Here is a 24,218-nt window from a genome sequence, read left to right on the forward strand (position 1 = left end):
TGGAAAGTGAGATAATAGAACTTCCCCTTTCCATAACTTTAGGAAAGGAAACAATTACTTAATAAAAGCACCTTCTTCGTTTGAAGTAGTAGTCCTAAATTCAGTAATTTGGCTGTTAATGTTATCAGCGCCCTCCTCCTTTTCTTTTGAAATCTCTATGCAGAATCTGAATATGCCTAACAAATGCTGCTTATTATGTCATGGCCTGTATGTTTAAGCAAATTATAAACGTAATTTATACATGGTGTGTCCTATAAAATCACCTGTGCACAAACCATGTATCTCAATCCAGACATAAACCTCGCTGTACATCTCCTCAAAAAAACACTGTTTAATTGATATGTACAGTAGGTACGGTCAAAGAGTCTGAAAAGTGTTTCAGAGCTATTTGTCTTTTTCTTCACACAGCGAGATGACACAAAAGGCCGCAACTTTGTCCAGGCAGGGAAAGATGGAGCCAAGGGAAATATGAAAGAAGAGCTGAAATCCCACTTCCTAACGATGAATACTAAGCGTGAACAGAACCACAAAGGAAGCGCAGTGCTCGAGAGGCACAGGGAGGGAACGAGTGAGTGTGGAACAGCGGAGCCCTGCAATTGTTGTCAAGGTCAAGGGAAACAAAGGGAATGATTCACAGAGCCACGTTAACCAGATGGTGTTGTGAGGCGACCAACAATAAGGAATTAAGTAAAAGGGAAACCATTCAATAGCTGGGGCACCAGAATATAACTTTTAATCAGTACAACCAATACAAGGTAGGGTAGGGCTTGTACGATACAAAGGCAGACTCTTTGGTCTATGCTGTGCCATTTTAGTCAGATGAGCTTCAGGCTTAAAGAGTTTGGCTCAGGTGGATGAACGACGCTCTTGAGAAAGAGTTTGTGTGCCTGAGCTGAAACCCAGAGAGGACTGTGTGGCTGTCTCAGGAGGTCTTGGGAGAACATGCAGGGTACTAAAAAGGCAGGGGAACTCTGGACAGAAATGGGAAAAGACAGCTCGCAAGTGAAATGTAAAAAAGATTCATTTCCAACTAGACTGCAGTTCCAAGTGAATATAACTTTAAAGAAACTGGATGGCATTTTACATTTTTTTAAAAATACGCCGAAAAAAAGTGTTTCAATATTCCCAAAATTTAGGTTATATTCTAATAAGCAGCAAATGATTCCACATTCAGATTCATCATAAGAATTCCCAAAACTCCAAAATAAACGGCACTGCTTGAATAACTCAGACACTCATAAACTGTATAAAATGTGTTAAAGGGAAACTTGAGTCAGGTCACATGTTCATTAACTGAAAACACGTTTTACACACTATCACACCCACACGTTATCCCTGTAACACACCCACACACATTTACAGTACAGGTTTACAGACTACTCGACAGATTCACATAACAGATAAATAACAGAATGCATTTAAATATATATGACATATATATTAGGAAATTTCATTAAAAATAATTAAATCTAATGGATTCAAGTTTAAAAAAATACATGTAAAAGTATTTAAAAAATGAAAGAAAACAAAAATTGCTGATTATTTTGGTGGATAAAAAGTGGTTGGTCTCAATAACCTACCAAAAAGAACAAGGAAAAAAAGAAAACATAATTTGTTTTAGATACACTTAAAGTATAACAAAAAATATCCAACTTATATATTTTATTACACTGTATAAAATATATAAATTCAATTTACATATATAAATATTTATTTTTCCCTTTGTACGCATTTCAGTTTGTTTCAGTTCCTATCGTGGCGCTGAAATGGAAGGTATGAACCTCAGCAGGGCAGACATACTGTAGTATGTGCGACTGCGACACATGTTGGAAATCTGTAAACGAATAAACTTCTCTGATCTGAATGCAGCAGGGTTAGAAAAGCACAGGCTTCTTCGACCGGGCTCTCGAGAGGTCGGCACGGATCGGATTACTGCTAAGGGAGAGCCTAGCCTGTTTTTACCGCAGAGGAAGAAGCCGACAGCAGAGCCCTTGGGTCGCGATACCGTGAATGGAACGATCTGTCGGTCGGCGGACGCTTGTGACTATTGCTAGTGAGTTCTGAGGCGCGCTAGGTCTGGCGGTGTGCTGTGCTCACTCTCGGGAGCATGCCGCTGAGTTGTGCTCACGCTCTGGAGCGCTAGGTCTGGCGGCCCATACCGGTGTGCTGTGCTCGCTCCGAGGAGCAGAAAGGTTTGGCGGCCCGAGCCGGTGTGCTGTGCTCACTCTGAGAAATGGAAGATGGTCTCGGGGTGGTTATTGCTGTCGGCGGGAAGGCTGGGCTGCGAGGCCTTCGTGGGGGACGCTTTGTCCTGTGACTGCGAGGAAGAGGAGTGGGAGCTCTCGCTGGAGCTGCTGCGCGTCTCAGTGCTGGTACTCGTCTTCTTCATCTTCCTCCGCTTCGCCAGGGGGGCCTTGTCCACGTTCTGTAGGCAGAAGCCCTCCCGTTTGCACTTGTTAAAGGCCTGTAGAGGGGACAAGGTATAACACTGCTGGTCTTTCTCCTTCAGAAACACCTTGTCTCTAACTGACCCTGCGCTTCAGTGAGGTACTTTTATATTCTTTAAAGACAGTACAGTGAGAGCTTTAAAAAACAATGCAGCTTTCCAGCAACGATTCTTAAACTGCAAAGTACATTTCTGTCAACTCACAGAAAAACATTAGCACACATAAAGCTCTAAATGTTTCTCAATAGGCACGTTAGGGTACAGACATTTCATTCTTACTGCAACACAATGTGTTTTTTGACATTCCAGAAAGGACTGAAAAGACCCAAAATGAGCCAAACCAGGGACAGAGACCACTGGGAAACATGAAATTGGCAGGTTTTTATAGGCTGTTTCTGTGACCTAACTGTTAAAACCGAAGCTATGAGCTCATTTCATTTGTTTGGTACACTCTGTGCCTTGGAGAAGGCAAGTCAAAGATTACAGGAAGGAGATAAGAGATGCAGCCCTTGCTCTCACATGGAACGTGGCCTTGACGTAGGTGTGCACTGAAGCAGTGGAAGATCCCAGGATGTCGGGGGTCATGAGAGGATTGGAGGAAAGCTGGCTGCCATCCTGGAGCCACTCATTATACCTCAGGCTTGACATCTTAATTCTTTTGTTGGGGTCCACAGTAAGCAACTCTGTTGGGGGGAAGAAAAAGCATTTTAAGACAATTAGCAAGTGGGAAACAAACACTGATGTGGCGTTGCCCATTTTAAAATGAAAACCAACTGAAAATTTACAGATAATGAAACCAGATGACCAGAAACACCAGAAGATGGAGTAATAAGTGCTATCATGGTGCCAAACTGCATTTTTTGGAAAATGATCCCTCTGCACATAAATCCACCCAAAACACCATAAAAAATCACTCCCAGGCAGCTGAACAATATCTAGCCAGTTCTGTTTACTTAAAGTAAATGCTTAAATCAATTTAAGATGCACGTGCTCACTAAGGTGTGGGCCCATTTTGTGTTAGATTCATCCTTAGACTTCTAAACAGATCTTAATGCTGGAGAAAAAAACCCCTAAGAAAACAGACCTGAAAGAGAAAAGGAAAATATCTTTACATGTACTCAGGATAAAAAAAAGGTTGAGTTCAATTCAAGCTCTCTTCCGGGCTTATATATTCATCCATCTATTTTCTAACCTCTTTAGCCAATACAGGGTCAAGGAAAGCCAGAGCCTACCTCAGCAAGCAATGTGTGCAAGGCGGGGCAAATGCTGGACTGGACACCAGTCCATTGCAGGGCACACACAGGCACAGGCACAAACACGCACATGCACACAGCACGTCCTAGAGGCCAGTTAACGTAACAGCATGTCTTTTGACTGTGGAAGGAAACCCACATAGATAGCACCCACACAGTGCCACACAGATTGCACCCCAGTTAATGAACCTAGGGCCCCAGCAGTGCTAACCACTGCACCACCTTTCCCCCCGCACCTGTAACAATATTAGACCAAAATCAAAAATAAAAATATGTTCACGCCAAAGAATGACCTTCAATGTAGTCTGCAAATTCCTGCGTACCCAAAATGAGGGAACAAACTTCAGATTTTAGATCTGCCTACTGTAAATAAAAGTCTTCGACAAAAACAAAGGCTTTCTACATAAAATAATACTATCAAAATCTCAAACAAGTGAACAAATACAAAGTTTCCTACACATTTTGACTGTTAGCTGGAACCAGCACCTGCGCACAGCACAGCAAGGAGTTCTGATCTTGCACTCCTTTTAAAAATTCATTGCCCTTTTTTGAGCTTGTAATACAGAAGCTCCCCCACTCAATGCCAAGTGCCTTACCACAGAAAGAGATTGCAGAGACGGAGAAAGGATCGCTCTGCCTCCTTGGAAATGTATTCCACGAAATGAAAAGCTCTGTTGCCTGCTGCTGCAAAGCATCGCACTCAAGATGTGCACTGCCTTTCGGAAAGGAGCTCTTGGTTCTAAAAATACTCTCAGTTCCAAATTCAGTGGTATCAGAGGAATCATGAGTTCTTTTGTATGGGAAAGAAGCTCCTTGCGGGGGCTGTGTGAAACCCTATGGGAGATGCTGCTACATACTGATATACAGTATACTGGCATGATAGTTTGCCTTAACTTTACAGGCCCTGGCACCCACCTAAGATGTTGTCGCAGCTGAGTTAGCCGTTAATAAACTTTCATTTTTTTTAACAATACTGAAATCATGTCCACTGGAAACACATAAGTATTACAGCAATTTGTTTTAAAAATAAACAAAGCACCTTTATAGACTCTTCAGATCAGCGCCCTGGAAGTGATCTCTTTCAATCTGTTTGGTGTTACTTTGGTTAGAAAAAAAATAACAGTTGTAAAAGGTGCAGGGTTTTAAAGTAAGACTAACAACTCAGACACGGAATAAAGGTCCGAAGACGGGCCTCTGCAAATACAGAAGAAGAACGAAAGATGCAGAAAATGATGAGATTACCAACAGAAATGAGTACTGTCAGCATAATAGTGTTGTTACAGAGAACAGTGCTGTAGTTTTATACTGGACCTTGTATCAGGTCCTTGGCCTGCTGGGAGACATTCTTCCATGCTTCTCCTTCAAAAGAGAAATCACCCTGTTTGATCTTCTGCATGATCTCCTCAGCGCTGGTATGAGTGAGGGTCTTCTCCTGACACTGGAAGGGCACTTGTCCTGATAGCATTGTGTACTGTGGGGAAGAGGCACAGAAATGACTGAAAGTGAAAATCTGAAATTTCCACATAAAAACAAAATACTTGCCCCTGCACTTGTCTACATTCACAGTCAACTACTGGGTGGTTTGCACATGTTGAATATGATCGGTTACGGATCTCATCATGAAAGCTTAGCATCAGCAACAGTGTGCAGTTTGTTTTAGACACTCACAGGTCTTTGTGTAGTTTACAATTCTCACTTTCAATTCACTCAGTTGTGACTTGTCTCACTTGATGATCGTGTCCATTGCAGGGCACACACAGACACAAATCTGGATTTTTTAACTTCTGCCAGAAGTGACTAAGTCTCTCTGACTAAGAGAGTTCACTAATTGTCACAGCTTGGAGAGAAAGTACTGCTGTTCCAAATTGCATAAGCCCATGTTTCCAGTTATTGAACACCTGTGATCAATTAATATTTCTCACAAGTTCGTTTTCACTGTCTCTTTCAAAGATGCAGCGTCCCATTACTAGTTTATTTGCTCTGCAGACATTACTTGGTAACACGAGTATCACTGCAAGTGTATGCTTTAGATGAATGACTGTTCAACTAAAGGATTTATCTGAAACTTTGTTGCTGTTTAGTTACAAGCTGTGCTAATGAAGGAATGAAAGTGCAACTGCCTACTATCACCTGAAGTTGTGATTTAGGAACAGCAAACACCTTGTCTGTTCCTGGCTGTAACTGGATTGACAACAGTGTGCAGAATTCGAGCAGGAGTAATAAAGCAGCCAGTATATATAAAATAATTATTAACCAAAAATAGAAGAAATGCCCCTTTCCTTCAAAGCAGTATCACAACTAATGCAACGTATTTTAAAAAAGCACTATATTTTTAAAGTCATCAGCTGTCCGTGTTCTCGATTTGCAATGAGTCCACTGTTCTATAGTTGCATCTCAGCACCACAGGTGCTGTCTTTCCTGTCTCTTTCCACAATGATTTCATGTGATCAATTGTAGCCAAACCTTTCTGGTTTTTTTTTGCTCATCCAGGAATTTCGCTTTTCTTCCATAATTTAAGTGTTTTAAAATGCATGGTGCACATGCTCTTCTTTTCTCAGTCAATCCTAGACATAAAGATCAGGAAGAGGAACAACTGCATACACAGCACAAAAGCAGTGATGCCAATGTCAAGTGATGAACCACTTCTGATCTCTTCCCAGTTTGCATTAGTAGTGGCATTAGTAGTGTTTCACTAGGTGCTTAGAAAAGCCTTAAAAACCATACATTTCAAAGAAATGCTTCAGCAGTTTTTTCTTCTAAGCTCCATATGCTTCTCTGAGCCCTCCAGATTTGGTAGCTATACTGATAAACCCTGCTAAAAAAAAAGCATGGTCTCAAACTGCCCTCCTTAAGGGTAACATGTTGCTCTGGGTTGTGTTTAATCAATCAGATAATTGCAACAATTCAGCCATTGAGTGGTCAAGTAGACCAAATAGACAACTTCAAATAGCACCTCATTCTCATAGTTACGCCAAAGGTATCACTGATTGGTCAATTACATTATCATATGTATAGTGCACAGGAGGTCCTCCGGGACTTCTGGTGCTGGTTGTGCAAGATGGTTTCTCTCTTATACTGGGGGTTAGAAATACAAATATTTCTAATATTTCGACACTGAACTTCAAAGCTTTATCTTTTCACCTCTCTATAGCATCTGCCAGTGGCTGACACTAACCTTTGTTGGACATTTTCTTAAGCAGATGAGACTAGATTTGTTTCGACATCCTTGGTTTTGACAGCTCTTCAGACTCAGTGCAAATCCCCTTTTTTTAGATACAACTGGGCTGGCAAGTCTGTTCAAGGCAAAGTCCACTTCCAGCAGCACAGTCCCATATCCAATTCCCAACCACGCTGGGCAGAAATACACAATCTTTGATATTTTTATAGCGAACACTTGGATAACATCCACAAAACGCAAAAAGTACTTACCAGTTGTTTCCTGACACTTTACTCTTGTGGGTATTTGCTAGTTTTTAGTTTTTGCTGCTTTGTATTTCTTCCATCACATGACACTACCTAAATCAGTGATGCCTTCCTGAAATTCTAACTTTGAATGCAGGCACTTTCACTGTAACAATAGCTTGGCCACAGCGACCAGGTATATCCAAAACAGGGCACAAGGACACTTTTGCGACAAACTCCATATCTCATAATGATGTGGACTGTCAAAGACGTCTGTGATAGTCTCTATTGCCATTCTTGCTTCCTCAATGAACCGAATGTGAGCTTTTTCAACTCTTCCAGAAGGAGGGGAATGTTGTTGAATGAAAGGTTGTGGGTTCAAATCCTTACTGTAGTACCCCTGGATGAAGTACTTTACCCCAATTGCTCCAGTCTACCCAGCCATACAAGTGGGGCCCAGTATTGCTGATGTCCCAATGGACTGGAGCCTCATCCAGAAAGGGAGGAGTCGTGTGGTCTGTCATCTGCTTAACGTCACAGAAATCAGGATGAGCTCTGGCCTAAGAAGCCACTGTAGATCTGATATGATATGAAACTCTTAATTTGCAGCCAGCAAGAAATGACAATATAATATACTGGCCAAACAAGAGCAAGGCACACGCAATAAGCTCTTGTTTTTTTCTACCCTTTTCTCAGTCTAGAGCTAAAGAATGTCAGTTACAGTCATGGTATGAAAGCAAAACCTGCTTAAGACTGGAACTTGGTAGCAACCAAATACCTTTATTTACCTTTACTCTCTTACAAGACATCCCCTGCATTGGAGAACTTGAAACATTTTCTTAACCCAAGGTGAACAATTACAGCAGTTTCACTTCTTTTACAGCAGGGTTTTGTTGCTGGCTGGTACTAGCAAACATGCTAGTAACACTTCTATGGTTACGTGTAAATTTTTAAATATGAAATAGTCCTTCACAAAACCAGTTGGAGCAGCAGCAGAGCAGGATAGGCCTGGCTAGTTAACAGAAGCTGCTTCACTGTGTTTTACAATGCTGCCTCTGACATCAGGTCGCTACTTTTGTTTACCTTCCAGAAAGATGGCAAAAACAAGGTCCTTTAGCTTCTTTGAGGTTTGAGCTGGATATTATTGACTGACATAAAACTGATGCCTCAGCATCTGGATTTCCAGGGCATAGCTGTCTCAAGCCACAAAGAAATGTCTGGATATTTGGACTTTGGTATATTCAAATCTTTCTGGACACAAAGTTGGTAAAATGATTACTGAACAGATTAAAAATAATTGAATTCAACAGCAACACTATTCCAACAGTGTACTAGACATTCAGTAATCAAACATCTTCTTTAATACATATTGCCAAACAAGTTAATTTATCAATTAATTGAAATTGATATTATTTTGTTTCATAAAACTACAGCTCTCTGTGCTTTGACATTTAAGTCACTGCTGTACTTTTCAATTTTAGCTTTGCTGTTGTTTAACTAATTAGAATTTGGTTGCAAAGACTTTGGGCACATTTCTGAGAAATTAACTAAATCTAATCATGCTGGTCATTATTTAAGATAATGCGTATTCAGTGTTCTTGTATGTAATGGGCTTATCTCAGAAAACTTTACTTTTCCTTACCTCTGTATATTTAAAGTATCTTTTTACTAATTTCTTCAGAGAAATTCTCTCAATCAAATCACTGCATTACAACACTGTCCTCTTCAGGAGACAGCAAAGATCACTTTACAAAGAATTAACTGAACTCTTCACATAACAATGCAAGCACAGAAAAATCCTAGATCCTCTACAAGATTTGTCACATTTGGAAAATATCAATGTTTCAGGCACTTTCCTGAGAATAACGGTTTTCAGTTCAAAAACTGGGAGAAAGTCAGGTTTTTCTTCTAGAGAAAAACCATCAGAAGGAACGATCATCTTAATCCTGCCTATAGGGAACAAACCATCAAACCTACATTATGAGAACTGAATCTTTGTGAAGATAATACAACCTCAAAAAGGCCTTCAAAGCTGACAAAACATTTTTGTTCTAATGTCACTGATGTTAAGTGCAGAAACTCTCCAAGGGTAAATGAAATACTAACCAATAAGATGTTTTAAGAGATTCACCTCATTATTCTGAAAAAGATGGAATAAAAATATCGGTGCTCCATTTAAAGGGGAAATGACACAATACCCGAGTCCACTGCCATGAAAGGGCACAGATCTGACGGCAGGGGCTTCACAATACACAGGGGAAGAGGAGAATCCAAACACCACGCACCAGGATGACTCCTAGACTCCAGAGGTCACAGGACTCATCGTATCCGTCGTACTTCAGGACCTCCGGAGCGGCATAATGCAAGGTGAAGCACGGGGTCTTTAACGGCTGGTTATCCGGCGGCTTCAGTCGGGCAAATCCGAAGTCTATGATCTTGATTTCGGAGCCGTCGCTTTCATCTGTGAACAGCAGATTCTGGAAAAACATCGAAACAAAGACAACCCTGAAATCCTGACGAACCTTTCAAGACACTCCGATTCAAAACACATGAAAGCTGAATGACGGACTGAGAGCTTCTGACTGAGTAGTGTGCCAAGCAAGGTGCAAACAAAAAGAAAAGGCACATTTCGGTGAGTCTATATTGTGGAATAACAATTTAACAATTATTCATTTCAAATAAAAAGGAATTATGCACACATGCTAGTGAAACGACAGCAATATTCACTGCCCTCCAAAATTATTGGGGCAACAATATCATCTTGGTGCCTCTCTTGAACTTGCATGACCAATTTTATGCATGAAATTACTGAAACATAACATTTACACTATATTCTATTTAGTCTTCAAATTGATCACATGATCACAAGTACCAATTGTTTGACTGTAAAGTAAAAATAAATTTGGACATATCACATCTGACAAGTCTCCACAGTCAAAGAAAAGAGAATGTCTCTGTTTGCTCCTTTGCAACACAATTTATCATTATTATTGTACAAAACCTGCATAATGTAAATATTATAAGAAATAATCTTAATAAGATTTAGGACAGCACCAACAATCTCCAATTCAGAATGAGAAACAATTGCGTGTGAAATTAACCTCAACATTAACATCATATTCATATAAAAACTTAGACTGCTTTCAGAGAAGTGCACTTACTGATTTCAATTCTACATTGAGAATCCTACTGATAGAGGAAACTGGTAGAAAGTACCATGCAAACACTCTTTTCCATTCAAATCAGGCACTCAGTTTGAAGTTTAACGAAGCAGAGATCAGCACAACACTGAGATGTTATTTTTAGAGATATTCAGCAATGTACTTTGTAGCCTATCATTACTAGAACTACTTCACTTCCCCAGTCTGAAATGCCATAATTAGAATTTGTTTGAAGGGATGGAAGCCGATTTGGACTACGGCTGTGTTTTAATGACCAATGTAGAACAGATGCACCGCCTAGATAGATTTAAAGGGTATGAGAAATACTTCTAAACTGCCAAAAAAACATATGTACAATTTACAGCTTATGAATTGTTAACAGGTGGATAAATTGAGGCCCATCCAACAAAAAAAACTCCCAGACAAAAAGTGCAAAATGCAAGAAAACATGACTTTGTTCTGTCAGGTCTTTAGACTGCCATGTACGGTAATTTGTAAATCAAACAGCTTCATTTCCACAGCAAAGTCATGTGGTTAGTATTGCTGCCTTGCAGCACTGGGGCTTTGGGTACAATTCCAAACCTGGGGTGCTATCTGTGTGGAGTTTGCATGTTCTCCCCTAGTTTGTGTAGGTTTCCTCCAGGTTCTCTGGTTTCCTCCCACAGTACAAAAACATACTGGTAGGTTAACTGGCTTCTGAGATAACTGGCCCGGGTGTGAGTGTGTGCAAGTCTGTGTCAGGACTGGCATGCTGTCCACGAATGGATGGATAAACCCCATCTTGGTTCTGAGAGGGCAGATCATGGCTCATGGGAGTGCCGCCTGTCTGTACCTCTGGCTTCAAGTCCCGGTGCACCACCCCGACGTCGTGCATGTGGCTAACTGCCGACACCAGCTTGCGCATGATCCGGCTGGCCTCCGTCTCGCTGAAGAGCCGTTTCCTCCGGATCCTCTCTAGCAGCTCCCCGCCTTTCAGCAACTCCAGCACCATAAACGTGTGCAACTGGGAAGGCAACATGAGGCACGGATTCAGAAAACAACCTAGTAACACAACGGGTAGTGAAACACAAACTAGAGTATACTAGTGGAAAGCACATGGAAGTGCGTGCTGAGAACAGGAGGCACTTCTTTACCCAAAGGGTGGTAGGAGTATGGAACAAGCTACACAGCCATGTACAAGCTGATGCATTGGCATCTTTCAAGAAGTGGCAGGGCAAGAGGACTTCTTTACCCAGAGGGTTGTGTGAGTATGGCACAAGCTATTCAACCATGCTGTTGAAGCTGATACCCTCGTTTCTTTGTAGGAACAGTTGGATGAGATACTTGGATTAATTAGCTACTAACTACCAAATAGGCTAGAATCTCTCCTCTTAATGTAACCATTCTTATGTAACTGATCCTTTATAAAGGAAACAGTGATAAACATACTTAACACTGATTTCGAGATAGGGAAAATGACAAACAGTTTGAAAAAGGCATATATATGAACAGTACAAGAAAAAGTCTCAAATTAAAACCCATCAGAATTGAACTTTAGTGTAAATATCAAGATAGTATAATGCAAGACAGTAAAACATCACTTGCTCAGCTAAAAGCAGCAACAGTATTTAAACAAAGTTCTACACTTCCCAAGCAGACAAATGTATAGGCCTTCTTCAGAGAAAAAAGCATTCTCATTTCTGAAACTGTAAAAAAAAAGAGCAATATTATCAGATGAGCAACGACAGCCTCAGTATATTCCATCTGTATTCTGATTTACCTAGTGCGACAGGAATTAAAAACTAGTGTCTGCAATAAATCACAGGGAATAATGAATTCTTTTTGGTTTGCCAAAAAAGAAATCAATCTTTGTATCTGAGCTTTAAGTTAAGAGTTATTACATCTCTAATTAGCCAGAGTAGAAGAAGAAAACATGAGAATGTTGAGGGCAGGCTGAGTTGCTAGATATGCTTTGATCTCCCTACTCGCGGAATGGAGATATTGAGATTGTAATAGCCCTGCCAAACTCATCAGCTCTGAAGTGGTGCTCTGCTTTCTCACAGAAATGAATGCATGCAAATGAACCCTTCCAGCTTATTTCTGTATTGAGCCCACTGATGCAGCAAGCTGGAAGTGGTCAAATACAACAGCGACAGCTTATGAAATAATCTTTCTGGGGCCAGCTGCTTATTATCCACAGTGGCTGCCTTCCCACTACACTGATGTAAACAATTTTTTATATTTAACAAGAGTGTGTTATAGAAAACATCAGTCTTAAATAACCTTTTCTAATTATAATGCAGCTAGAGGCCTCTGAGTTTCTCTACTCAGACAATTGGATACGTACTCGTACAACATCGTAGATTGCACAACATTGATTTAATTGAATTTAATTAATTTAATGCAAGGTTCGACCTCCTAGTTCACTGACTGGCAAGAACCTAAATTCTGGGTCTAGTCTCAAACAGTCTGAGCACAGGTAAAAGTCGTAAAGAAACTACTAAAGAGCAAGCACAGTAAATTTAGTCAAAAGCTTGTTAATTTGGAAATCAAATCGTGTAAACTCAAATTGATTATTTACCTGAAAACACGAGCATAATTGGTATGAATAATTACAAAATATTAAAGAATATTTTGTTCAAGAAACAAAGGATAAATGCCCCATAGACTGGCCCTAAATTCCAGTAAAAACTACCATGTCAGAGATATCAGATCCAAAGTGCACAGTAGTTCTGAAAAGAAGTTTGTTTTTTAAATACATCTTGATTTTTCTCTCATGAACTGTCCGTTTTCTCTCATATACATTGTAGCTAACAATCTACACTCGTAGAGCTGCACTGAATTTTACTGATAATGAAGCACAGTTTTCAAGTACTGTAGGCGTAAAGTGACTTCTTTTGTTTTGCTTTGTAAGAAGTCAAAGGTCAGCTAGTCTTCAGCCAGAATGCTTATTGGCTATTGGTCAGCTCTCCCTTGCAGGATTAGACTGAAGGCTTTCTTCCCATTATAAAACTGGGACATTCTCTCTATATCTCAGCCAATGTGACAAAGGCTGAGTGAAAATCTACTATAAGGTTCCAAAAATATCAATTTATATTTTTACAGATTTGAGCTGTCTACACGTTTGAAAAGTGTCTGTGCACCCCGAAACAGCTCCCGTGACCACTGCTAAATATTTCTCTCAGTAATTGGCTGTGCTGCCATGTAAAGCTGTCAGCTCCAGTTCAATCTTATGAAAGCAAAGCAGCAGTTTTCTGTCAGAGCTGATTAAGTATGGGCCGTGTTCTATAACCTCAGAACAAGGCTGAGCCAATAAACAATAATAACAATTCCTTGTACAATGTTGACGAGGGTCAACAAAGGCCAATGGGTGCCCTTAAAAGAATCGCCAATTACTTTACAAAACCATTCAATTAAGTGGAACCATCATGCAGCACATTGCGCAGAATAAAATCTAATTTAAAGAAAAAGAGCACTGGCTTTTCCTTTGCTCTTCCAGGCAGGTTTAAAACTTAAATTTGAAAAAAAGAATTGCTGACACCATACAATTAGGTAACTGCAGAGAAATTCGCCCTGGGAGAAATTTCGGCTAGCTTTGTGAGGCATCCAGCAGGAATGGAGTCTGTTCTCACTAATGAGCAAGCTTTTTTTTCCTCTGACAACTACCTGTTCCTCTCAGATTGCAAGCAAGCAAAATATGCCTGATTTACAACAGCAAGGCAGAGACTGGAGTTGCTCAGGAAGCCATACGAACCAGGAAACCATCGTTTTTTTCTTGAAAACTAAAAAGAAAAGTGATATTGTCATCTCATGATAAAGTTGAAACATAAACAGTATTAAAAAATTACCTGATCGTGATAAATGTCATAAACCTTCACAATGTTGGGGTGCCCATCACAGAGTTTTAAAGCTGCTATTTCCTTGTGAGTTTGTGCTTCCATTCTAAGAAAAAAAGATACAAGTATAAAAAGTCAACATTTAAAGCAGGGGATCTCAAGCCCTGGTCCTGGAAAGCTCCAATCCAGTATGTTTTGTAGGTCACCATTAACTTGCCCATTATTAGAGACAAGGGGGAATTCCATTGTGATTATTAAACTAGTGTTTTGTTAAATTAAGAAATGTCAAGATCATTTAGTGTTACATTCTATGTATTCTTCAACCCTTAAGGTTCAGAGTTCTCTTAATTGAACAGATCACTTGCGTGATTCAGCAATAGCTTACAAGTGACATAAAAAAACAGGACTGTGATTCTCCAAGACCAGTTTTGAGGAGCTATTTCAGAAATACTAGAACAACACAAAATCTGAGGAATTTTACTGATTCAATATCCTCAAAATTAGAGTTACTATCATTCCTATTTAAAACAGCTGGTTTCTGAACTATCAAAGCCACATAGCCTCTCCTGTGCACACCAAGTTGTCGTTGAACAGAAAGAGCTTCAAAAACTTGTAAAAGTGAGAACTTTATGAAAAGTCTTAGATTTAGGTTATCGCAGGATAGAGATGCAAGAGAACAAGCATTCCTGCAGTACAGGTGAAGAGCTAGGATAGTGTCCATAAGACAGTATTCTGACAGAGATCACTGGGAGTTTGCCTTGAAACAACAAGCTTTTTTTAAAGAATACTTCAACAGAAAGTTCAGTTCTTCAACAGAAGCTTTACAGCAGCCCCTAAATAACAGTGTGGACAATCAGAAGCACAATAATTTTAATAATAGCAGCTAAGTGTAAAAAAAAAATATTTTTTTACCAGCATTTACATCAAGACATTTTTTTGCATCTGCCAGTCAGTTAAAAAACTTCACTAACATGTAGAGTGGCTCATCAGGAAAAGCTTATCTTGCAGTAGCTTAGCAACAGGACCTGATTCTTCCTGAGAAGGAACGTGTCCACTGCTGGTTATCCTCAGAGAAGTCAGGTACAATTTATACGACATGGCAGACAGAAGCAATCAAGCTAACTTGAAGGATCAAAGAGTGATGCGATGGATGTTTTGTCAAATCCTAACACATCAGGATCCTGAAAACATCACCCTCTGCTACGGATGCAAAGGGCCACTGTACGGCTGATAGAGGTAAGAGGGCTCAGAGGTCATTCGGGAGACCTAGTTGTGTCATGATATTGCACTCACACAGGAGAGCAGGTTAATTTTGCGCAAGTGAAAACGAAGAGGAGAAAACACAAATGCTTAACGTTTCATTGCACTTAACAGTAAACAGGTCCATCGCTGCTCTGCATCATAACTGTGCTCTCTGCCCATGGCAGAGGATGAAGAAATAGGCTGGTACCTTTTGCTGATGATCTTCACTGCGTAATCCTGGCCTGTTTTCTTATGGGTGCACTTCCTGCAGATGGAAAAGCTTCCCTCCCCAAGCGGACTATCTTTCAAGTCTAAGTCATAGTGCATATAAAACAGGGAGTCCTGCAAACAGGAAAGAGGGTGTATGAAAGACGCGGGAGGCTATTGCTTCAGAGTCACCTTCTTAAACAAAAAAAAAAGTTTATGCCAAAAAACTGTTTCTGGTTTTTGATTATCTTTGACTATGAAGTCACCACGAATTATAATGACTGATATCTCTCACTGTGGTCAGTCTGCAGCTCACTGACTGACTGAACATGTTTGGGATAACACTGAAGTCACCCACAGACACAAAATAGCTTTCAAGAGAAGGTCTTTGTATAAGAGAATGGCCAATAATTTAGATTATAGGGGACACGTCCGAAGGTTTCTGGTTTTCCTTCAACCTGAGCCCTCAGCTAGCTAATTGAACTCCTTTTGTGCTCACTTAGACAAGTCAAAGCTTTTCCTTGTTCTTGAGAAGGAGATTTAAAGAGACATAAAACCTGCTGCACAGTGACTGTTGCAGACTGGAGTTGGGTAACCCTGGTTTAAATTTTCTTGAGCAAGAAGCAGATGAGGGCAGGAGAATGTGGTTTTATAAGTGTAAGATTTACTAAAGTGGCCAAATTAGACCACATTTTTATAGACATTTTAAGTATTTGCAGTATAAAAACCTCACAAACTATAATCCTGATACCAGGTATTAATGGATCAAACAGTCTGTTTACACGCTCTAACAGGCCTCAAACACGATCCTGATCCCACTTTCACCAAACAAACACAAAACGGAGCCTCTCCCTCTATTTCAATAACCCTGCAGGTGAGACGCCAGATGTATGAGAAAACTTTACACTTCACTGCCACCCCCACACCTGACCAAAGTGCCACTCAAAGTAGTGCCATTCCAGTACTCCTGTTTGTATCTTCTCTTTCTTGATTAACTGCAACATTGTTGGCAAGCATATTGTCGCATGAAACAGTGATGATTTGGGTATTTCACCAACTGCAAAGCATTGTTTTGTCAAAACCTTCGTCTGCCTTTCAGAAGCAAACAGAAAAATGCTGCGGTAAAGAATCACAGCCCATCAGCATTTGCTGCATCACCAAACATCCAAATGTTTTTTATGCAGGTCAGTGGCTGGCTGTCATGCCTGATACTCAGAGGAGGAGTGAGCCGCCCTCCTGTTAACTACATGCTGGATTATTCAATGAGTGGGCTTGGTGTTCTCTCACCTTCATCATGGCACTGCGCGCCACAGCTGTGGCCCCGGGCCTCTCGGCACCCCCGTGAAACTGGAGAGGGTCATTCATCACGGCATTGCGTTTGAACAGAATGGAAGGAGCAATGAAGGAGTAGCCCTGCGACACAAACACATTCATAAGATTACAAGTGGACCTGACAGAAGTATTCCAAATCCTCTGACAAAGTCATTGACAAAGCCAACCCAAAGGAACTCTTCAAAATGAATAGTGAAACACGAACCAGAGGACACAAACGGAAACTACCTGGAAGTGCATTTAAATTAGGCGCTTCTTTACCCAAAGGGTTGTAGGAGCATGGAGCAAGCTACCCCAGCCATGTGGTTGAAGCCTATACTCTGGCTTCTTCCAAGAAATGGCTGGATGAGATCCTTGGATCAATGAACTACCGAATGGGGTTTGATGGTTCCCTCTAATATGTAACCTTCTGTTCTTAAATATTCTATCCAGACATGTGTACCAAAGTACAGCAACAGACCACAAGCATGTAAAGGCAGTGAAAGGTTAAATATATACTCAACCAATCGTGAAAAAGTTCAAATACACTGATACTCCTATCACCTCTCTCAAAAATAATGTACTTTCTTTGGCTCACGAATATGTCATTGTTCCAGGGGTATCCATAATTCAGATTATATAATAATCTAATGCAGGACTGTAAAATACCTGTTATTAACTAAACGAATAATATGATTGACCAAGTTATCAAGAATTGGGGAGCATCACAATATACTTTTTTTTTCAAAAAGGCTAAAAAGATGCATTAATATATACATAAGCATAAAGATCAATAGAGACAGCCTAAATCACATCATGTTCTTTAAATTCTGTAAATGCATCTCTCTGTCTGGAGTCTTTATAAGTCATGTTTCATGTTCATAAGTTAAATAATCTTGTCTTTATCGTTATACAGCAAGAACTCATTTTCATCCAATTTTGCTTTGTGAGCTTTGAAATGGTAAAGGTTTCTTTCTAACAGCTGCATGGAATGAACTGGAAATGATTGATAAGACAACTTTCTTAATTGCTGCATTTCATATTTGATTGCTTACTTTGATATTCCATTGCAGTCTATGTAATGCCATTTCATTTCAGTTGACAAAAGACACAGTGATAAGCTAAGTTTCCAGGCCCGACCTCTGAATTGGTGTTTGCAAAAAAGAGGGGTAAAAAATGAATGGATCTGAACAGCTAAAAGCCAAGAAGAAGTTGGCAATCAGATGCTGAAAAATAATTAAGGAAGACACATTTTACAAATGCAAACCTTTCAATTTTGAGCAATGCCCTATAATAGATCTATTGATCTGGTAGACTCTATAGAAATACAAGGATCAAAAAGCATAGAATATTTAGTGTAATATGAAATCAGTTGGCTTCAATAGCACAGTGTCAAATTATTCCACTATCCATAAGTTCAAAAGCTGCATCGTAATGTATTTTACGTCTGAGATCTTTTGGTAAATAAAGTAAAATTATACAGGCTGAGACTGTAACAATTATTTCAATATTGAAGCTATTTTTTAAATAACATCTTCAGTTCCTGGATTGCTTTCACATGACAGTTCATCAACTTAAATGAAACAAGACATTTTCGATATGCCCTCTGTTCCCACGAACAGAATTGTGAATTACAGAAACAAAACCTGCCCTATACTACAGCGCATAAAAAGGCTTCTCGTAACTGTGTACTAGAATCTGCCAACATCACTGTCATTTATGTTGGTCAGGAAGACTTGTACTGATGTTTTTACATAATAAATATATATAATAATCGTGAACTTCCTTTGTGACTCAAACGAAAGGTCCAGTCACCTGAAAAATCCGGTCCGAATTCTGAGGAAGAGCGGCTGGTGAGTAGGTGGGGTCCATTTCAGTGAACTCCTCGGCGAAGTTGCTGACATCCAGCTCGTCGCGGATCACCGGCTTAAAAGGGGCAGTGACTTTCTTAGCTGCCAAATCCTCCCAGTTTATTTTCTGCAACATTAAAACACCGATCAATCATCCTGTTGTTCTTTAACGCCCCATGTAAGAAAATGCTTCAAGGTAATTTCAGAACTTAATAACTACCTACAGGCCTTATGATTATGATACAACACAAAACTATATAGAGGTCATATAATGCAAGAGACCATTTGGAGAAAACATGGCGATTCTTGTTTGAACTAAATTTCCCAGAGACCCATGGGGAATGACCCACCATCCTCAGTCACCTGACCATTTGGTGGAAGACTGACTGGAAGACTGATACCCCCGGTAAATACTGGCTTCCCCATTGTTTGCCCAATCTGCCAACCAATCTGCAATCCATGTGCTGCATCAGAAGGAGAAGGAAGTAAAAAAGCAACGAGAGACGTTTAAGTTTAACTACCAGAAGATGGGGAAGTTTAGCTAGAGATTGGAGAGAGCTAGGGATTTCTTTTATTTTGGAGTTTATTATTAACTCTGTACACTAAAAGTGCATTATTTTTTACCTTACTGCTGCATTCTGTGTGCCTGTCTTCCTACACCACCAGCCGTGTCACAATATTAATTAACTGAACAATTTAGTATTCTTAGAGCACTGAAATTATTCTGAATGTTCATGAACTACGGTGCTCCTAGAGTGTGACCTTTGTTCTAGTGGCAATAATGATCCATCCATTTTCTAAACCACTTTATCCAGGACAGGGTAACGGAGGATGTTGGGTGCAATGGATGCAAGGGCGGGATTGTGGAAATATTAAAAAAAAAACTACATATACTCATGCTTGCTCCTTAATTAATTGTTGAAACAGATGTCAGAACATTACTGACAATGTTTTTATGAAAAGGCAGCAACAGTGTTGGAACACTGTCAAGGGCAGTACTTTACCTGGTAGAAAGGGTGCTTCTTCACCTCCTCTGCTCCTGATGGTCCTGAGCCCAGCCTCTTTTTGGGATCTTTGATGAGGAGACGCTGAATCAGATCTTTGGCTAAGGGTCCTATTTCTGAAGGAAATGGTGGCTCACTTCTTAATATTCTCCTGTAAGGCAAAAAAACTAGGAATTATTCATACTACATATACCTTACTGTTGCATAGTATTTTTCATTGAAAAGGATCTCTGCAGATGAAGGAGTAGAAGGAGCAGACTCTCTTCATCCACAACAAAAGTAAAGCTGGTAACAGCCTGGGTTGGCACAAAGCTGAGGGAATTACTTCACCAATTAAATGACATGGGAGAATCAATGAGACCTGACAAAGAGAGCTTAAACTGGAATTTAGCCGGGGCTCCAGAATGAGTTTCAGTTCTGTTCTCAAACACTGCCATGACATCTTCAATGAAATTCTACTGGTAGCTCTACTTAGTGTCTCACTCAAAAGCTAGTACCTCCCACAGCAGAGTTTTTTTTCGCCATAATTAGATATGGGCTTGGAAGAGGGCAGTGATGGAAAGTCTGGCTGTAATATATAGTATGCACAATGAAGTATAGTATGTTAAAAAAAAACATGGTTTACACACTGCAAACCTCTTACTTCGATATCTCTGTCTGCGAGTTCTTCTCTCCGTCCACAGTGAAGGGGGATGCCCCGGTCATCAGCTCGTACATGAGGACACCGAGACTCCACCAGTCCACAGCCTGGACTCAGGCACGTCAAGACACGCAGATCAGAAACAATGGAAACTCTATGTACAGTAGCTTTATCATTACAGTATGGTAAAAACATTTTTAAACTAAATGTCTCTAAATTTGTGCAGTTTGTACAGGAGAGAGAGTACGTTTGTCATTTCTATAAATCAGAGGTGTCAAACTGATGCCTAGTGTCCTGCAATGGTTGCCTGGTGCCTGTGCCAACCAGAATTGTCAATTTATCAATTACTATAATTATTCACTTATTTGGACACGTATAGAACATTTCTCTGGATCTTTTACAGTTGGAAAAACATCCACTTCATTAAAAGTTAACTATTAAAAACTTTGGAATCAGGTTAGAAGATTACAATCACGCAGTTAAATATTATATAACAGCTATATTTCAACACCTCTTTCCTACAGGTTCTGTTCGCCCTGTACTCATAGCCAGATTATCCTTCCCCCAACTAAATGAGTTCACACTGAAACAACATTTCAGACAGCTCATTGACATAATGTGGGGATAGTCTGAAGAGACAGCAAGCCGTTTGTGTACTTCTAAAACTCTTCGATCCTTCCCTTGGGGAAAAAAAAAGCTCCTTGCTGTATCTTCATGGCAAGGAAATTAAAAACATTGCAAAGCAAAATGATTTTCTCAGCCTGAACACAGAAGAGCCCAGTGTGACTCTGCTGTGAATGACATGCTTTTCATTTTTTCTCAAACAGAGCAGGTCTCCAGTGTTGGGAGACGTGCTGTACTGTACCTTGTCATGGCCAGTGTCTCCTCCTCTGACGATCTCTGGGGCCATGTATTCAATAGTGCCACAGAAGGAGAAGGCCCTCTCGTTCTGGAAAACCAACATCAGCATAAGAAAACCCCTGACTTTATCTCTGCACATTTCCAAGTCACTATAGCACCGGATAAAAGTATGAAAAAACTATACATATTCAATTAACCAATTTAATAAAAGCATTTGTATTGCGATCCAGAAGCATACAATTCTATTTGCACACAATCGCAGCAGATACAAAACTAAAGAAAATCTTTCATTGTTATTTGTGTTGCTAAAACAGAAAGCAATTTTGTGCTATTACTGTATATGATTGGCACACTTCCTTAGAAAAAGGGAAAACTAATTCTTCAAAATATTTTTGCTCAGACAGACTCTTATATTAGTCTTCTTGAAGATTTATGTATTAGTTTCTTATTGAGGAAAAAAGTAAGTAAATCACTGAGAATCTTTAGACAGACATTTTAATTGTTTTCTGATAAAAGACTACCTCATAGCATTATATGGTAACAAAATAGCTAATATGATCAAAGACTCATCTTCTCCTGGCATTTTGTTAATATCTTCAAATACACAATGCATCTATTTTTGTTTTTAGATCATCAAGCGTTCTGACTCTTGCAAAGTGATTTAGCTGTACACAATAAAATGTGCTTTTAGCAGTCTCTTATGAAACCTTTCATGAGCCCAGGCTAACATCCTGGCTTCTTTCAAGAAACAGTTGAATGTGATCCCTGGATCAATCCTTAGCTGCTAACTACCAAACTGGCTAGATGGGCCTCCTCTCATTTGTAACTTTTCTGGTTATCATGTATGCTTAGATATGTACTTTTCTGTCTTCTTGTGACAAAACTGTTTAAAATATAAAAGTATAAATTAGCTTTCTACTTTGGGTAACATTCAATCCATTGCACTCACCTCATCAACCAGAAACTCTTTGCTGAGACCGAAGTCTGTGAGAACAACGTGGCCATTGCTGTCCAAGAGAATATTTTCCAGCTTGATGTCTCGATAGATAATACCCAGCTGAAGAGGGCAGAAAGCGGATTTTCAGAGTCGTTTTCAGAACAAATTACCAGGTCAAATTTTTCATTGCCAAGTAGTAGAAATCCTTGGATTGGAGTTGGATGAATGAAAGGATTAGTGGCAACGTTAGATGTCCTTGACACCTACCTATTTACGGGATCGCAAATTGTGAATGTTTAGTATTATGCATTAGGGAAAATGAATATAAGCAAAGTCAATTCTGGCTTACGCATCCTTAACAGCTAAGTGCAATGCATGTCTGCACTATGCACTTTTTGCATGGTCTATCATGGGTTTTTTTCACTACTATATATTTATTGTTTTGGCTGTATTATTTATTATGTCGTAGTGTACTATCTACATTGTGTGGTGTTGTCTGTTGCGTCATCTGCTGTACTGTGTATGTCCTAGAGATCAGCATGAATACGAATTCCAATTTACATGTACATACAGTATGGCAATAAACTCTTCTACTGTTTACTCTACTAAGATTGCAGGAAATTAGGATGCATGTGGAAAAAAAACATTTTATTGGGGAAGACCTATCATACTGTATATGGTCAGGGCAAAGCAGAACAGAGTTAATTTTAATGAACTTAGCAGTACGTGTCCAATCCGGTTTTCCTAACGGCCACAACTGCAAACATGCTAAGCTGCTTGGTGGAACAAAAAAAAAACTGGTCATTGTATCTCTTGTGGGGAATGACCTTCTAAAAGTTCATCAACACTTGTGAAGTTCTCTGTTCTTTCATGGCCATTTCAACAAATTACTCAGGCGCCAGCCACTGACCTCTCCCAGTGTCCTCATTAGGGAAAGGGAAATCAGTAGGGAAATCTGAATTTCCCTACGGGATTAATAAAGTATTATCTATCTATCTATTACACTTGAGCCCGTACATCTATGGGACATATCTGGAGATTCTGAGTAGAAATTCTCCAATTATGCAGGAAGTTATTTTCAAAAGCACCAGCTTCAGATTACTTGACAAAAGTTCGGCATCTGCTGTTGATTTCTGAATGCAGAGTTTTAAGGGAACTATTGGCAAAAAGTATAGTTCATCCTATTTTTTTAAGTACAAGTATTTAATATCCTATATCCTATGAGCACTAAATAAGAAAGAATACAAATAGCAGGCCATTCAGCCCATGAGGCTCATATGATTGCTTGTAGTCAACTGATCTGAGATTCTTGCCTAGTGTTCCTTGTAAATAAAAATGTAAAGCTCACAAACAAAAGAAGGCGGTTCACTCTCAAAAAATAATATACCTGAACTAGCATATATGTCACTAAAAATACAGTAGAATTACAGCAGAGGACAGAGCTCATCTGACAAAGAAATCACCAAAACAGAACAAACGACTTTAATGACCTAAAAAGTGGCAGATTTTATAGCTGATAAATCTCCTGGAATCTCAAAAACAAACCCATTTCTAAGTAAGCGGGGTACTTGAACTCATAACTAATCAGGGGACTGCAGCAGATCAAGAGCAGTTGATCACTTTCGTGCCTTTACACCAGAACAGGAAAGAATCCACTCCATTAGCAATGCAGCGAACCGCAGAGCCCTGGCGCGCCGAAGTTCTAGTGAAGGCTAGGTGCTCTTACCTTATGGAGATGCTCCAGTGCCAGCACTATCTCTCCACTATACAGGGCCACTTCAGGCTCTTTGAATCGTTCTCTTTGGGACAGGTGTGTGAAGAGTTCTCCCCCGTTCACGTAGTCTGCAAGGCAACATTAACAACTCAACTTCCCTCTTTTACATGCGGCTCTGAAAACCCACCTACAACAAAAACGTTTTCCTAGTCCACTTGTGTGCATTTTTTTTTCATTTCGTTGGTCAATGGACAACTGCTTCCAACACGCCCTTACAGAGATTAAAAGGAGTGTCTTGAACCTACGACACAATACTGAGACCCCAGCAGGTTGATGGCAACCCAGGTCACACTTTCCCAGCACAGACATTTTCTT

General features: G+C 39.9%; 1 protein-coding gene across 1 annotated transcript in view; it reads right to left on the bottom strand.

Moving 5' to 3' along the window:
• Nucleotides 1-1,709: 1,709 nt before the first annotated feature.
• The window catches only part of rps6ka5 (ribosomal protein S6 kinase A5), a 57,082-nt gene continuing 34,573 nt past the window's right edge, over nucleotides 1,710-24,218 (bottom strand). Inside the window, exons 4-17 of the mRNA XM_088925946.1 lie at nucleotides 23,856-23,971; nucleotides 22,142-22,249; nucleotides 21,197-21,280; nucleotides 20,335-20,438; nucleotides 19,692-19,842; nucleotides 18,653-18,814; nucleotides 16,814-16,939; nucleotides 15,528-15,661; nucleotides 14,090-14,183; nucleotides 11,095-11,265; nucleotides 9,387-9,578; nucleotides 5,011-5,170; nucleotides 2,966-3,129; nucleotides 1,710-2,464 (exon numbers count right to left, since the gene is read on the bottom strand). Coding sequence (XP_088782072.1) covers nucleotides 2,222-2,464; nucleotides 2,966-3,129; nucleotides 5,011-5,170; nucleotides 9,387-9,578; nucleotides 11,095-11,265; nucleotides 14,090-14,183; nucleotides 15,528-15,661; nucleotides 16,814-16,939; nucleotides 18,653-18,814; nucleotides 19,692-19,842; nucleotides 20,335-20,438; nucleotides 21,197-21,280; nucleotides 22,142-22,249; nucleotides 23,856-23,971 — 2,009 coding nt within the window. The 3' untranslated portion in view covers nucleotides 1,710-2,221. The remainder of the gene's footprint in view (nucleotides 2,465-2,965; nucleotides 3,130-5,010; nucleotides 5,171-9,386; nucleotides 9,579-11,094; nucleotides 11,266-14,089; nucleotides 14,184-15,527; nucleotides 15,662-16,813; nucleotides 16,940-18,652; nucleotides 18,815-19,691; nucleotides 19,843-20,334; nucleotides 20,439-21,196; nucleotides 21,281-22,141; nucleotides 22,250-23,855; nucleotides 23,972-24,218) is intronic.

This window comes from Atractosteus spatula, chromosome 9 (assembly GCF_055471065.1).
Source record: "Atractosteus spatula isolate fAtrSpa1 chromosome 9, fAtrSpa1.hap1, whole genome shotgun sequence".
Lineage (NCBI taxonomy): Eukaryota > Metazoa > Chordata > Actinopteri > Semionotiformes > Lepisosteidae > Atractosteus > Atractosteus spatula.